At 40.9% G+C, this 17,491-nt stretch overlaps 1 protein-coding gene across 7 annotated transcripts in view; it reads right to left on the reverse strand.

The window, feature by feature from the left end:
• Ctps2 (CTP synthase 2) overlaps positions 1-17,491 on the reverse strand; it is a 166,185-nt gene that overhangs the window by 77,729 nt on the left and 70,965 nt on the right. For all 7 annotated transcript variants that reach the window (XR_009588341.1, XM_060374325.1, XM_060374324.1 and 4 more), the window contains exons 14-16: positions 17,011-17,107; positions 4,714-4,769; positions 1,708-1,804 (exon numbers count right to left, since the gene is read on the reverse strand). Coding sequence is in view for 6 of the 7 variants with exons in the window: in XM_060374325.1 (XP_060230308.1) it covers positions 1,708-1,804; positions 4,714-4,769; positions 17,011-17,107 (250 nt within the window). In the remaining variant the exon portion in view is untranslated. The remainder of the gene's footprint in view (positions 1-1,707; positions 1,805-4,713; positions 4,770-17,010; positions 17,108-17,491) is intronic.

The raw sequence follows: 17,491 nt of genomic DNA on the forward strand, positions 1-17,491 counted from the left end.
CATTCTTCTGTGAATTACTTCAAGCTCCTGTCTTTGCTTCCCTTGATGATGGATTATATCCTGGAAGATGAAAGAAACTTTCCTCCCAACATTGCTTTTGGTCATAATGGTTTATCACAACAACAGAAAAGCTAACTAGAACATATTTTTCTCTTCTATTTGTTTATTTTCTTCCAGAGTTGAAGACTGAATCCAGAACCTCTACCACCAAACTAAATCTCCATCTCTTGCTTTTCTCTTATTAATCTTGTATCACAGGAATACCAGCTGTGACCTTTATGATGAGTGAAGAAAAGGTCACACCTTTCCATCCCTACACCAATCTCCAATAAAACTATTTATGGACGCAGAAACTCAAATGTCACATAATTACATAATTATATTCTCATGTGACAGTATTCTTTTATTTTTTTAATCATTTGAAAATGTGGGAAAAAGTATTGATTCAACATACACACACACACATACACACACTCTACACGAATGAGCAGACTGGAACTAAACAATGACAAGACAAAAAGCTGAGACAAGCTAGGTAAATGAGAAGAATGATACCTTATGTCTTGTCAGTAACAAATGTGTGCTTTAAGCCTATGCTTCAGGGTCTCCTAGACCAGCCATATATACTTTCTGTGCTGCTTATTTATCTTATGTAACCCAAACCTGCCTCAAACTCACTACAAGCCCAGACTTACCTTTAAATCAAATCAATCCTCCTGAATCAAAATTTTCCAAGTACTGGGATTACAAGTGTGTGCCAGCACACCACGCTCTCTTCTATGCTCTCCTCAACAGAAATCTAGTTGTTTGTGTTTTGTTTGTTTTGTTGGTTGATTGTGTTTATTTGGTTTTGGTTTTTTGAGACAGGGTTTCTCTGTATAGTCCTGGCTATCCTGGAACTCATTCTGTAGACCAGGCTGGCCTAGAACTCAGAGATCTGCCTGCCTCTGACTCCAACGTGCTGGGATTAAAGGCATTCGCCACCACTGCCTGCCTTGTTTGTTGGTTTTAAGACAGGGTCTTTTAGTCTAGGTTATCCACACTATGTGGCCAAGGATAACCTTCAACTTCTGGTCCTCCTACCAGGATTACTTTAGAGGACTGTGCCACCATGCTCAGGTTATACTACTGTGCTGGAGGCCAAACTTAGAGATCTGTGCATGAGAGGCGACCATTCTACCAACTGAGCTACATCGCCAGCCCTTTGTTTGGTCTTATGAAAAACCCAAGTGCAGTGATTAGTGTCTAGATATTCAATGACTTCAAGATCCTCTACTTAATTTCTATATTCAACACCCCAAGTGAAGAATCAAGAAAGGATCTTGGTCCCTCATACAACAGACATCCACAATGACCACCAAAAACAAGCAGAAGAACAAAAAGAGAGCCAGTAGACAACGAGTTATCTGCTTTATGCAGAGCATTTACCTAAGAGCTGACAGAAGATAGAAGGGGAAATGGCAAAGATGCCTACTACTTATAAAGTTGGTAGACTTGGGAAAATATAGCTATTGATGCTAAGTTCAAACTAACAGGTCCCAAAATGATATGCAATGTGTTTTTCCATGCATTCTGAAGTTCTGTATGTATTTCAAGAAATTGAGGAATTGGGGGAGGGAACAATGAACTAGATCCCAAATTTGACTATGTCTGACAAAAAGGTGTGTTAGGTCACCGTGAAACTTCCAGAAACAAAACCCCACTTACTTGACAATTCAATAATTTCCATCCTCTTCCCATCTACATCGCGACCGACAAAACAAAGGTCTTTCTTCTCAAATTGGTTGATCAGTTTAGGGTTCACCTGGAATTGCAAGAAATTCAAGTCTTTGAACTATAGAGCAATTAAAAAACAGCTTATAAAGAGGTTATGTATCAGTTGATGGATTTTTCCATTGCATTGATCCTCTACTTAATTTCTCCATTCAACATCCCAAATCTAATTTTAAACTCATGGTAAACCTGAGATACTAAGTCTAATTCAACTCACATGAACCTGAGAGGTCCATGCTGTATCACTCAGAGATAGGACTCAGAACAAAGGACTTTGGTAATGCAAATATTCTGAATCAGAACTTTGATATCAGCTTACCTGTATCTGCTACTTCCCCAAGTTAAATGTACTTAACAGTCTGTGATGGCTAATTTTCTTTGTAAATATGACTGGCTTTAGAATCATCTAGGAGACACACTTCTGGCCATGTGTATGAGGCATTTCCAAAGAGTTAACTGACTAAGGAGGGGAGATCCACCCTGATGTATGCAACACTACCCCATGGCTAGGGCCCTGGACTGAATAAAAAGGAGAAAATAAACTGAATACCAGCATTCCTCCTTTCTTTCCTCCCCCTCTTCTTTTCTTTCTTCCTCCCTCCTTACTGACTGCTGGCAAAATGCTCTCAGCTACCCCATCCTGATTTCCTTAGTGATGGTCTGTATCTACTCAAACCATGAACCAAAATAAATCCTTTCTTAAGTTTCTTTGGTCTGTATTTTACAAAGTAACATACACTATCCCCAAATTCTAATTTTTTACATGTATATAGCGTCCCTGTATATAAGCATGCTTGCCTATCTATGGGTACACATGGGTATGGATGCATATGCACACATGTGTGCATTCACTTGACAGCCAGAGGTTGATGCTGGGTGTCTTCTTCAATAGCCTACTGAAAGGGGGGGGTCTCCTACTGATCCTGGAGCTTACCAAGCTTTCGAAAAGGATCCTGTCTTGGCCTTCTGTGTGCTGGAATTATAGGCAGGCTGTCATACTTGCCCAACGTTTATGTGGGTGCTGTAAATCTAAATTCTAATGCTCACATTTGTTGGCAAGTACTTGACCCTCTAAGCCATCTCCCTGGGGCTCCAAATTACAGGTTTGATTGAGGATTTAAATTCTTCTTTTGTTTGGTCTTGGAACTTTTATCTGTCCCATTCCAGAAGCTGACTCCAATTAGCCAAGACGAATACAATAAACACGTTGTGATGATTTGAATAAGAATGGTCTCCATAGGCTCACATATTTGAATGCTTAGTCATTAGGGAGTGGTACTCTTAGAGAAGGATTGGAGGTGTGGCTTTGTTGGAGGAAATATGTCACTGGGGAGGGGAGAGTGAGCAGGCCAGTGTCTCTTTCTCTCAGCCTGTGGATCAGGCTGTAGCGTTCAGCTACTGCTCCAGCTCCACATGTGCAGTCATGCTCCCCACTAAGATGATGAGTTAACCTTCTGAGGCAGTAAGCAAGTCCCCAATAAAATGTTATCTTTTATAAGAGTTGCCTTGGTCATTCTGTCTCTTCACAGCAATAGAACAATGATTAAGACATCCGAGGGAGGGTGGGTTTGGGAGGGGATTGTGGGGCTACAGCTGGGATACAAAGTGAATAAATTGTAATAAATTAAAAAAAAAAAACAACTTATGATTCTGGCAAAAAAAAAAAAAAAGACATCCATTCCTCTTGGCTGATATTGTGAAAACTCAGGTTAAAGACCACCAATGTTGAGCATGGTTCTGGAAATGGTACAAATTCACAGGCTGATAGGTAACTGAAGTTGACCCATTAGGGCTGGAGATGCAGGTTAGTTGGTAGAGTGCTTGCCTAACATGCATGAATCTAGTTCAGTCTCCAACATCACATAAAACTGGGCACAGTGCCACATGCCTATTATATTATCACTGGGGAGGTAGAAGTTGGAGGAGCAAAAATTCAAGGTCATTTTCAGGTCCATATGGAGTTCAAGACCCACCTGGGATACATGAGACTGTGTCTCAAAAATTTGATTGGTGGCACAAGCCTTTAATGCCAGCATCTAGGAGGCTAGCCTACTCTCCATAGGAGTTCCAGACTAGCCAGAGTTGAATAATGAAATCATGTGCCTCTAAGTAAATAAATAAATAAATAAATAAATAAATATTTTCAAAACATATTTTAAAAAACAGGCAAACAAGGAAGTGACCTAATCAGACTGAAAAAAAAAATTTTTCAGTTGCTGTTGGTAACTACCTCACAATGATGAGAGAAACCACTCTGGACAAACCAGACACACAGAAAAGGGAGGCCAAGAGAACCATGGAGACAACAGGAGTCCTGGCTGTACCATGGACCAGTCTACCTGTGACCTGAGCTAATAAATGTCCTTATTGTTCAAATTGGTTTGAATAAATAACAAGTAGAGATTACTATTCTTCAAAGCCAAACACATCATGATTGACTGACTAATCCCAGTACGACCATATACAGTTCCAGATGCCATGCCTGTTGAAATCTCAGCAGTTAACTTCTCTTAGTCATGGGACACTAAGCCTCAAGCTCAGTTTGAGTTTCAGAAGAGGTTCCTGAAAGCTATAATCCACCACACAAGATCCAGAAACTCATTCCTGAGCTAGAAGCATCTGTCTCCTTGTTGGAGGCTATCTCTCTTTCTCAAACCTGAGAAACAAGAGGCAAAGGTTAGGGAGGAATGCTGAGCTTGTTTAGGGTAGTCTTTTTTTGCTATGTCTGTCCATATGTATTCAAGTTCTGTGATACTCTGCCATCATCTACTCTTTTATCACAATAGCTTCCTCTGAAGGGGAGAGATGCTAGGGAAATTTGAGGAGCCTTCCCTACAGATATTATGAAGCTGGACACCTTTCCCAAAGGGCCATTTACAATTGCTTACATTCATTACACGTGGCATCCATATCTCTCAGTAATTCAAATGAAAGGCATACCTCATAACGGTGTCGGTGTCTTTCTTCTACATAAGGAACATCACCATAAAGCTTCCCTGTGAAGACATAAGAATGGAATTAGCACTGAGTGATGAACTTCAGAAGCACATTCCTGTCTCAAAACAAAATTTTAAACAAAACAAAACCAAGAGGCAAACAAGAAAATGACCTAATCAGACTAAAGCAAAATTCAGGCAAGAGTGTAGAGAAAACCCCTGTGATCTCTATCAGAGGCTTAGAAAGAACCAGACTCCAAGGAGCAATCTCGACAATCTTGTCTTCTGGTAGAAAACCCTGTAGCAAGTCTCTCGTCCCTGCCTACACAGTGCTAAGATTTCAAGAGCACACCACCATGCCTGGCTCTTGACATGGTGCTGAGGATCTGAACTCAGGTTCCCACACTTACATGGCAAGCACTGTACCCACACAGCCATTGCTCCAGCCCCAATGCCCTATTTTTATGAGATGGTGGGATCAAACCCAGGGCTTTGTGCATACAAAGAAAGCACTCTACCAACTGAGCTATGTCCCCAGAGCCGCCTGCATCTTTTCTTACCCTACTGTCCTTAATTCTGCATATTCCACCTTAAAATATGCTTTAACCCTAAAATTTGATTCTGGACAAGGAGCATATCTCAGTGGCAGAGTGTGTGAGTGGTAGAATACTAGACTAGTATGCACAAGATCCTGGGTTTGGGCTGGGGAGATGGCTCAGCATATGCAAGCATTTGCCTCAAAAGCCTGACAACCCAAGCTCAGTTCCCAGATCACATTTGAAAAACCAAATGTGGTGCACATCTGTAATGCCATCATTCATACAGCAAGACTGGGCTTGGAAACAGGAGAAGTGCCTCAAAGCTTTCCAGCCAGATAGCCTGAAATACACAGCACAACAAACGAAACAAGAGAGACCTACCTTGTCAAAGTCAAAGGCAAGAATGGACTCAAAATTCTCTGACTTCCATACATGCACTGTATCACATACACAAACATACAAATACACTCACATACACATACACACACACACCCCACAGCTCTCAGAGAGAGATTCTAGTACTGCCAGAGGTTGGGGATGGGGCTGAAATGAAGACCAAAGTTTAACCACAGAGACATTCACTGCTGTGATGAAAACAAGCTGATCATCAAGATGAGAAGACTGCTGGATTAAATAGCAACTCAGTTACCTGTGCTTCTTAACCAGGAGTGTGTGGCTGCAAATCAAGCAAGGGGGCACTTAAACAGCCACATAGCTACACCACTGCAGCTCAGAGCAGCACCTTCAGCAAGACCTTGGGCACAACAATCTACAAGATGGATGCTCAGTGATCAAAGATTATGTGGATAGAGCCATCTCCGTCAGTAAAAGCCACTCAATTAGTTTACCCTGCTGGAACACACTACGAAGGCAGTGACTATCCCCACAGCAACAGCCCTCATGGTGCAGACGCCAACAGACACCCAAGGGACACACAGTGCTGGAGTTACTGTCAAGCTCTACCAGACTCAGGAACCAGGCCCCATTCATTCGGGAGAGAGGGTGGCTAGAGATCCTCAAGACATCATGAAGCTGGAATAGGAAGCCTCAACCGAGAAAGACCAAATGAATGCCTTATGACTTCATTTGAGCTTTTGACTTGGAACCAAAAAAAAAAAAAAAAAAATGCCAATTACATGCCTCTGTGTAAGTGATGATCATAGTCGAGCTTCAATTTGCAGTTCTGTCCAGACAGATGGAGACGGTGGTGATAAAATGAGTAACAGTGAATAGATAAGGTGTTTTAGAGAAAAGCAGACAGAGTTGGGGCAAAAGTGCCTTTGTGAGAGCTCCACTGGAGGTACTGCCAAAGGGTGGGGTCATTTGGAACCACCTTCGTACTAAAACTATCAGTTCATAAAAACTAAAGGAAAATGGGCAACTGCACAGTGATACACAGCTGAAAGGAAGGAGGCATTATATCAACTCTGTGAACTTCAGAAAGTGCATGGTTTTATGACTATTATTACATACCTTAAGGCGGACTGTATTTGCTAAGGTGTCTATCTTGCAGGTGATAGGAAGAGAGAAGGAGGAGGAAAGAAATGCTCTGAAGCCAGACTAAATGGCTTTAAATCCCTCTACACCATTTAACAGATGTGTGCTTTGGGTAAATGATTTAGTCTCGATGCCTCAGTTTTCCCCATCTGTGAAATGAGAATTATTAGGGATTGTGACAATCCCTACTTCATAGGGTCACTGTGAGGAATAAATAAATTCAAGTATTAGAGCAGTAAGGAAATAAAATATATAACTGTTATTATTTTAGATAATGAAATAGGAACAGAAAAAAAGAATATAGAACATAAGTTTTATATGGTAGAAGACAAAATAGGGACCTGTTTTATACTTCTCCTCCCCCTTTTGGTTTCTCAAGACAGGGTTTCTCTTTGCAGCTATGGCTGTCCTGGCCTTGCTTTGCAGGCCAAGCTGGCCATGAACTCACAGAAATCTGTCTTCTTCTGCCTCCCTGGGTGCTGAGATTAAAGGCATGAGCCATCACCACACTCAGCCTTGTCTGATTGTTAAGAGCAACACTTAGCACAAAGCAGGTAATGATAAATTTCTGTTGAATAAATGAAACATGCATATATAACGTATATAGTATACGATAAGATAAAACACTGGAAATTTTGTTATTTATTTACTTTTTTATTGGTACTGAAGATTAAACCCAGGCCCGTGCATAGAGTAGGAGAGTGCTCTGTCATTGACAGCTATACTGCCAGTCTTACCTTTTTTTTATTGTTTTAGTTCTTTATTTTGAGACAAGGTCCCACAAAATTCCCTAGGCTGGCCTAAAGTTGCTCTATAGCCCGTACAGGTTTTGATTTTGTCATTCTCCTGCCTCAGCTTCTGGAGTAGCTGGGATTACTGGTCTGAGCCATCACATCCAGCTGTTTGGAATTTTTATTTTATGCATTTAAAATATTTCTTGACTGCTTACAAATCTACTAGAAATAAATTCAGAAAAGCAACTCATGGCGATACCTTTATAGTTCCATATTAAATATAAGCTTAGGGACTAGTGAGATGGGCAGAAGTTAAGTTCACTCATATATAAAATTAAATAAAATTTAAAACACTAATATCAGAAATTATACTCATAAGGTCTCACTACATGACTGTTCAAATGTGACCTGAACAAGGATGACAACAATTAACATTCAAACTGAATGAAGAAAAGTTTACTATGCCTCAACCATATAAAGAACTATAGGCAACTGAGAAAATCTGGGTGTGGGAGAGGTGATCCTCCCCAGGGAAGAGCACAACAATTGGTTGCCTAGTGTCAATCAGTCAGCCCTGAAAATATATACACAAGTAACATCATACAGATTCAACAGGTTATATTTGTCCTGTCATATAAACTTCACGTGTTTTTCCACCATTTTGTTTCTCTCTGCAACCCCTCCCCCATAGCCTTTGCATCTTGAGTCCCTAATAAACCTTTCTTTCTACCCATGGAATGGTCCGGTTCAGTGGTTTTACTGTGCCCTCACTTATACTTGCAAGGCAAGCACTTTAACAAATGAGATATCTCTGGAGCCCTCTATGCAATATTGATTTAGCACTTGTGTGCTTCCTTGCAGACAAAGACACTTTCTTTTTATTGTTGCTGTTGTTTTTCAAGACAGAGTTTCTCTGTGTAACTCTGGCTGTTCTGGAACATATTTTGTAGGTCAGGCTGTCCTCGAACTCAGAGTGTTGCCTTCCAAGTGCTAGAATTAAAGGGGTGTGCCATCATGGAACTCAAAGACACTTTCATAAGGAGCCCAGAGTAGTGTCTTACTTTCCGAGACCCCTGCTCTCCTCTCACAAGACACTGCTCCTAGAACCCATGGAACCTTATTTCGAGGCTCTAAGCAAAAGGGGCTTTTAGCTTTAAGGACTGTTTGTATCTTTCCTCTCTTAAGTTCCAACCATTCTACATCATCTGGAGGTCAAGAGTTAGCTAAGTTCCTTTCCAGCAAGTGACCTAGACTACAAAAATTCTGTTTTGTGTAAAGTGGTCACTGGTTCCTGGGGTGTGACAGGAATTACTGAAATGCTGCACATAGTGTTTTCATTCCTTGTACCTGAAAAGTCACAGTCAGGAGCTGCAGATGGTAGTAGTACATGCCTAGAACCCTAACCCCTTGGAGGTGAAGACAGGATGGAAACTTCCCAGCTAGCCTAGGCTACATAGTGAAAGGGAGCCTTAAACCCCCAAGGGCTAGAGGTGTGTCTCAGAGAGAACACTTGTCTCATATGCAGAAGGTTCTCTGTCCCCAACACCAAAATGAAAAAAAAAAAAGTACAGAATAAGGGCCTGCTTCCAGCTTTCTCCTTTCCTTGCTACTTTTAGACTTTAATGTCAACTTCCATTTTTATAAAACAACTCAGTAATTTTCAATATCTAAACATCTTCCCTTTCCCTAATTTTATGTTTTTAAAGATTATCTGTTTTATGTATACAAATGCTCTGTTTTCATGCACACTAGAAAAGGGAATCAGATTCGACTAAGATGGTTGTGAGCCACCATGTGATTGCTAGGAATTAAACTCAGAACCTCTGGAAAAGCACACAGCACTCTTAACCACTGAACCATCTCTCCAGCCCCTCATGTTATGTTTTTGTGGTAATCTTTTAGGCCAATTTTATATAGTTTTTAAAAATTATTTATGTGTATGGTGTTTTGCCTAAACACACACACACACACACACACACACATGTGCGCATTTGAATGCATACCATATGAAAGCCTGGTACCTAAGGACATAAAAAAAAAAAAAAAAACATCAGATACCCTGGAACTGGAGTAACAGATGTTTGTGAGCCACCTTGTGGGTGCTTGGCAATCTAACCCATGACCTCTGTTCTTTTAACCATTGAGCCACCTCTCCAGCCCACTATGTCATTTTTTCAAGGATAAAACATCACAATTTAAATGTGTCATCCCTGTTTCTAACCCTACGTTGCGGTGCTTTGTCATCTTTTGTGGATTTTGTTTGTTGGGTACTGAGAATAGAGCCAGGTACATGTCAGGCAAGCATTCTACTGCTGAGTTATACCCCCAAGCCTCTTTATCTAGGAAAGAAAGAGAACCTGAAAGACACAAAAGTTATTTGCTCCCCTCTCCTCAAGCCAGCTTCACCCCCAGCCCACCTCCATGCAGAGGCTCACCAGGGTCTCATACATGATAGACAGGTACTCCACCAATGAGCTACACTCCCAGCCTAGCTGCATCCCGTTCTTTATTGCTGTAGTTTTCTCTTGTTCTCCAGACAGGGTCTTAGTTGTAGCCCTGGCAGGCCTGGAATTTGTGGTGGTTCTTCCTCATCTGACTCCTAAGTGCCAACAGCACAGATGTGCACCACCTAGGATCTATATGTTATTGTTAATTGTTTTCTTGAGACAAGTTCTCATGCATCCCAACTCAAACTCACTATGGAGGTGAGAATTACCTTTAAGTCATGAGTTTCTTGCCTCTAAGTCCTGAAAGCTGAGACTGCAGGCATGTGTCCCCATGCCTGGTTTGGTTGCTGCTGAGGATCACACCCAGGGCCTCATGAATTTCTGGCAAGCACTCAATTCAGTTGGTTAACTAAGCTACATTCTTAGCCCTTGACCACTGATATTGTGTGTGTGTGCGTGTGCGTGTGTGTGTGTGTGTCTGTGTGTGAGGCAGAATCTCGCTATTTAATTGTGGCTAGCCTGAACTTTGCCATGTAAACCAGGTTGAGTTTCCAGAAAGGCAGTCAGAGCTCCGACTGCCTCTGCCTACCTAGTGCTGGGATCAAAGGCATGTGCCACTATACCCAGACGACCCCCAGTCTTAACAACAGGTCACAGACTGAAGTTTGGAGCAATCTGTGACAGGATCTTAGGTGAATACAGTAAGTGCTACCCGCTGACAATCCCAACAGCTCCACTGGATCAATGCCTTCTATATGCCAGACAGTGAGTGGCCTAGGACTTCCAAGTAGAATCCTGTTAGCTCTAATAAGTACCCTACGGGGAAGCATTGTTCTTATCAAATGATTCCAAGGCAGAAGCTATATCCAGAAGTAGGTAGGCATCTCCGGTGCTTTAGAATATTGGTCTAAAGGGCTTTTGAAGAACACAGTGTCTCAGAGCCACTACACTAGTGAAGGATTAGGACACAGCTATCTGATAAGAAAACATAACATCCTACTCTTTTAGGATGAAGGAGGCACTCCTGAGCCTCCATATTCACTAGCATACTCCCGAAAACAGCAGCAAGAAGCTAGGACAAGAGCCCCTGAAGTCCCTCATCTACCTCCTTCCCCCAGTGATATGGACAGGAAAGGAAATGAAAGAAAAGGGAAGGGAAGGAAAGGATTCAGTTTCCACCTTCCTTAGCCACACAGTTTTGGCTTGCCTCCTACCTCCTAACCCCAGTTCACCTGACCTGGATGATTTAGACACGTTCGTCCTAGGAGATGACATTTAGACACACTCCTTCTAGGAGGTGACATTTAGCTTGAAGACCATACTCAGCATAGACTAAGATTTGCTTCCCTTCCTGGATGCTTGGTTATAAGTGTGAGACCTGATTAAACTAATTGAGACCAGGGTCTATGACACTCTCAAACAAGTTATCACCCATCCCCTGCTTGAGCTCTGAACCTTGGGTCAATTCTTTGTGCTTTATCACATCCTCATTTCTTGTGTCCAGTAGAAAGCCACAGGCAAAGCAATGGTTCAGTAACCAGTCGAACCATACCTGTAGCACCCTCTCACCTCACCTGCCCATCTCCAGCCATACTTCCCTCTGTATTTTTTGACCTTCAAAACATCCTATTTTCTTTATTTCTATTTTTTAAATTTAACTCATTTATTGTGCATAGGATGGCATGCATATGCCACAGTGCACATGTGGAGGTCAGAGGAAAACTTGTAGGGTTCAGTTCTCTCCTTCCATCAACCACATGGGTTCTGGGGATTGAACTCAGTCATCAGGCTTAGTGGCAAGCACTTGTACCTGCTGAGCCATCTTACCAGCCCAGAGGTATTGCCTTTTATACTGACCTACCTTGGGCTGTCTCTCACTGACTTCAATCAACTAACAATGTCATTCCACGGACATAAATCACATTACCTAACTTCTAATATAAAATGTATTGAGGTAAAACACCATGCAATAAAGTATATAAATCTGAAAAGAGAGTTCTGAGTGCCCCTGGCATCTGTAATATGTGTGCTTTGAAAGTTACTTTTGAGAGCTGGGAGTTGGTTTACTGGGTAAAGTGCTTGCAGTACAAGGATAAGGACCTAAGTTTGGTTCACCTGAACTCACATAAAGCTAGTTATGGTGGCATCCATCTATAATCCCAGTGTTCCTGTGAGGAGATGGGATGTGGAGACAAGAGAATATGAAGCAGTTCTATGGACAGCTAGCCTGAAGTACTCTCACAAGTGAAAACATATATAGACAGTGTCACAAGACCTGGCTCTGACTTTCCCAACCTCCTAGATGCCCTTTTGCCTTTCAGGCCGTCATTTCCTCAGCCAAAATATAGGGATGCTGGACTAAATGGCTTGGTGTTTATTCTATGCCACTTAACAGGATAGTTGTCAGGCAGACAGAAAGTGAGGAAATGCCATCTTCTATTGTTCTCCCTCCCATGTGCTGCCTCTTATTCAGATCACAATTCAGCCAACCTTCTGAGGCAGCCCATCACCAAAAATGACACTTCATCTTTGTTTGGTTTCTGTATTTCAAATGGTTGGAAATAATTTCAACAGACAAAGAAAATGATACAAGATTAAACTTCAGTGTCCATCAATAAAGTTATATTGCCTACCTATACAGCATGACAGCTGGTCCTTTATTGGAAAAATGTATCAACCACTGGTTTAGATCATCTGGGTGACAGACTTGGAGATAGGAAGATCTCTCCATGCTAACAAAATCTGAGATCTAATCAGTCTACACTCAAGCAAACCAACAATTGGAGGGGAAGAAAGGGGGCTGTGTAGCAATGGAAAAAATGCAAACCAGAGACAGTCATAAAGAGTAACTTCTTGATAACAGAGCAAGCAAACTAATAACGTGAGCAGAAAACTAGAAATGCAGGACAGCAGCACAGCTAATTACATTCTGAACTTACTCACCCTTCTTTCAAACAACCTGGCAGAATTACCAGCCATAAACTGTTCATACCCTTGGACCTAATAACCCAACTCCTGGAAACCTGTTCAAGGAAACATTCAAAGGAACACAAAGCCTGTGTGGAGCTGTCCCAATCAGCATTTTTCTTACAAGATGCTGGAACCAATCTGAAATGATTATCAGTAGGAAATAAATCATCACATTAGGGTTCCTTACGTGAATTTATAGTTAATTAAACACTATATGCTTGGGGCCAGGTACACTGGTATACATCTGGAATCCTCAGCCTTATAGAAGACTGACGCAAGAAGACTACTTGAGCCCCAAAGTTCAAAGTAAATCTGAGTAACAAGACCTGGAGTTGGGGATGAAGACAATGACAATAACCAGTAATCTGATCACCTCTATTTGGGAGGTGGAGGCAGAAGGATCAGATGTTCAAGGTCTTTGCCTACATAGTAAATTCTGGCCAGTGTGGACTACATGAAACCCTGGCTCAAAACTACAGAAACAACTGTGTGTGCATGTGGGTGTGTGTACTATGGCTGTCGAGAAAGGGTAGATTAGTTTTCTCTAGGGACAAGCCCCTTGATGGCTTATCCAATCCCAAGTAAACACTAAATGAATTTACATAGGTTTTACACACACACACACACACACACACACACACACACACATCAATAATACTCAGTTGAGGAGTGGGGGCTACACAGGAGGAGGTGGATTGAGGAGAGAGGTGAAATAATATAAACTCAAAAAAACTGTTTAAAAAATACACATATAAACATACTAAATTCCCAAACAGGCACAAAATCTAGATACGTGAAAAAGTTATGCTACAATTAAAGAATAGAAAGATTAAGCATAATAAAGTTCAGAAAAGACCACAGATGTACACATGTAGAGAGTCATAAACAGTTCAGAAAAACAGCTGGTGTTTAATGACCTTTAAGGCAGCTTTGACAATTAATTACACACACACTATCATTAGCCCTTTTATTTAAAGGCCCTTGCCCTATTTTGAAACAGGCAGGCCTTAAACTTGAATGTAGCCAATTATCACCTTGAATTTTGGGGGGACTTGGGGGAGTTCAAGACAGAGTTTCTCTGTGTAACAGCCCTGGCTATCCTGGAACTCTCTATGTAGAGCAGACTGGTCTCGAACTCACAGAAATCTTTCTATCTCTGCCTCCCAAGTGCTGGGATTAAAGGCAGGAGCCACCACACCTAGCATGTTTTATCCTCTTGCCTCTACCTCCTGAGTGCTGGGGATTACAAGTGTGCACCATGGGGAGGCCCTGCTCATTCAATGCAGGGGGTGGAACCAAGGCTTCATGCATGAGAGGCAAGTGTTCTATCCACTGACCTCCTTTCTTACCTCCTAAAGCCCTTGAAACAAAACAAAATAAAACAACCTCAGAGGGCATTCACGCAGGAGATAGCACAGAAACAAGTCCTGTAAATGTATTTCTTTTAAAGCAAGTAAATGATGACTACTGGTACCTTTGTCCAAATTAGTTTATACTTGAGTCTTGGACTCAAAATGAGTGAATTCAGTTTCAAAACTCTTATTGGATTAACAAGTGACATAAGAAAAGCAGGAATTGTCCCTCAATAAAAGAGTTTTCAGGCTTTGTTCTGCTGGAGGGAATTCTTTTATGAAAGAGCTCTTTACTTCCTGCTTCTCCCTCGGTCCAAAGTGCTGTAAATATAGGCCTACAAATCAAATTGAAATTTAAAAAAAAAAAGCAGGATCAAAACACTTTCTACCAAAATATCTAATCATTTTGTTTGGATGATTTTTTTTTTCAAGACAAGGTCTTCCTGTGTAGCCCTGGCTGTCCTGCAACTCACTGTGTAGACCAGGCTAGCCATGAGCTCAGAAATTCACCTGCCTCTGCCTCCCAAATTCTGGGATTAAAATGTGTGCCACTCTATGTCCAGCTCAAAATGCTAAGTCATTTTTATAGGTAGCATGGGTAAACGTATTTTGCTCATACTAACCTTGCAAAAATGTATTGACTAGAAAAAAAAAAAACTCTAAAATAAATGTGTCAGCTTGTGAAAAAATAAGACCCTACAAAAAAAAAAAAATGTACCAACTAGGAAGCCAAAAGACGACATCATGTTACAAGGCTTTTTGTTTTTCTTTTGTACTCTTATAAATGACATTCAATTGAACCATGGTTAGAGTGTTGTCCCTTACAACCTTTGCCAGAGATGACATGGGAAGCTAGGTAGGGAGGCAGAACTTTGTGCTTGCTAAAGACCATAAAGTTCATATGTCACCTGCCTTTTGCAAAGAAACACAATTTAAAATTAATGCAAACTTCAACTCCAACACTGCATAAACTGAGAGTGGAGGCACAAAAGGGAAGGGGAAGAAGGCAGGAAGATCAAGGTCATCTTTGGTTGCATAGTGAGTTTGAGGCCATTTAGGCTATGAGGCCCTGTCTCAAAAAAAAAAAAAAAAACTTTTTAAATAAACAAATAAAATTAAAGCAATCAAATTTAATAAATCATTGACTAATGATTTAAACTTGTAAGTGAATTTTTTAAAATTGTGGTACAACCGCACAATGGCCTATTATATAGCCATTATAAGAAATTAAATACTACATCTGTGCAGGGGTTCTGGGTTATCTCCATGCATGCTACTTGGTTGGACTATCAGTCTCAGGGAAGACCCATGTGCCCAGTGAGTTCCATAGTAATGGGACAGGGACTATCTCTGACATGAACTGATTAGCCTGCTCTTTGATCACCTCCCCCTCAGGGGGGAGCAGCCTTACCAAGCCACAGAAGATGACAATGCAGCCACTCCTGATGAGACCTAACAGACTAGGATCAGAAGGAAGGAAAAGAAGACCTCCCCTACCAGTGGACTTGGGGAGGGGCATGCGTGGAGAAGAAGGAGGAAGGGAAGGATTAGGAGGGGAGGAGGGAGGGAACTACAGGAATAAAGTGTAATTAATAAAAAAATTAAAATAAAAAATAAAAAATGTATTTGTAAAAAAAGGGGGAGGGAGAAATTAAATACTGATACATGCTACAGCATAGATGAAACTTGAAAACAGTGTACTAAGTGATGGAAACCAGATATAAAAGACCTCATTTCATGTGATTGCATTTACATTGAATGGCCAGAACAGGTAAAAAATCTAAAAGGGATCAAGGATTGCCAGAGGCTGAAGGAATTAGAAGTGCTAACAGCTGAAGAGTACAGAATTTCTATTGGAGAGGTGGTTAAAATGATCTAAAGTTGGCACCAATGATTGTAAGACAACTTTGTAGATGCTCTAGTAATGGCTGGAGAGTTCTGTGAGCATAATACAAACCAATAAATTACACACTAACAGATGAATTACATACTATGGGTCTTATGTCTCTATAAAAAATATCTTTGGTTCTATGTTTAAGTTTCATAAAATTCAGGGCCATGGAGATGTCTCAGAAGGTAAAGATTCTTGGGGCCAACCAAGCCTGATGACCTGAGTTTGAGCCCCAGGAAGGAGAGAACCAACTCCCCCAAGTTGGTCCCCTGACTTCCATATGAATGCACATGCACAAACATACATACACACACACACACACACACACACACTCACATGCAGAAAGAAAAGGGGATTATAGTCACATGCAAGACAAATAAACGTAAAACAAATTTAAGATTCATAATAATCATCATCTTTTGATTTACTTTAAAAAAATAAATCTTAAGTCACTCTTACTACCATCAAGTCTTAAAATGTATTGAGCACAATGATATTTTTATAAAAGTTTAATATTATTAGCAAGGCATGGTGGCACACGCCTATGATCCCAGTACTCAGGGAGGCATGGGCAAGCAGACTCCTGTGAGTTCAAGGCTAGCCTGGCCAACAAAGTGAGCCCAGGACAGCCAAGACTACACAGAGAAACCCTGTTTCAAAACAAAAACAAAACAAGTTTAATAGCATTATCACCAAATCTTTTACAGCACATAATTTTCAATCAGCTTTTTCAGTAACCATTTTGGTTTTTTGGTTTGGTTTGGTTTTTTTTGTTGTTGTTTTGGGGGGCTTTTTGTTTGTTTTTGTTTTTGTCACTTAGGCAATTATATGAACGAGTGTCTTATAAAAATCAAAACTCTGAAACACTTACTCAGTATGGAATTTTCAGTTGTAAAAATGGTCCGTCTTAATCCCAGTCGCATTGTTCCTCCCATGTCACCAGGGTTGTGTTCAGGCATGTCAATTACCTTTAACAAAATAAGTCTAGTTTTACCATTTTGCAAGGATGTATTTTGCCAAAATTTCAGAATTAGTTTTAGAGGAATGAAAAGATTCCTTTGATCAGTTCTCCTGGTGTTCCTGAAAAGAAGTAGCAAGCTAAAACATCCTTCTCAAACTATATAAAGCTCTTACTTCTGACGCTCATCTTTTACCCAAATCATTTAGAAAACAATATCAGGGAGCTAAGTATGTAGCTTGGTTGGTAGAATTCTTGTCTAACATGTGTGAAGCCTTAGGTTTGATCCCTACAATCTCAAAATTAGGGAATGGTGGAGCAATCTGTGATACCAGCACTCAGAAGGATCTCTGTGAGTTCATGGGCAGCCTGTTCTACAAAGTGAGATCCAGGA

This window comes from Meriones unguiculatus, chromosome X (assembly GCF_030254825.1).
Source record: "Meriones unguiculatus strain TT.TT164.6M chromosome X, Bangor_MerUng_6.1, whole genome shotgun sequence".
NCBI lineage: Eukaryota > Metazoa > Chordata > Mammalia > Rodentia > Muridae > Meriones > Meriones unguiculatus.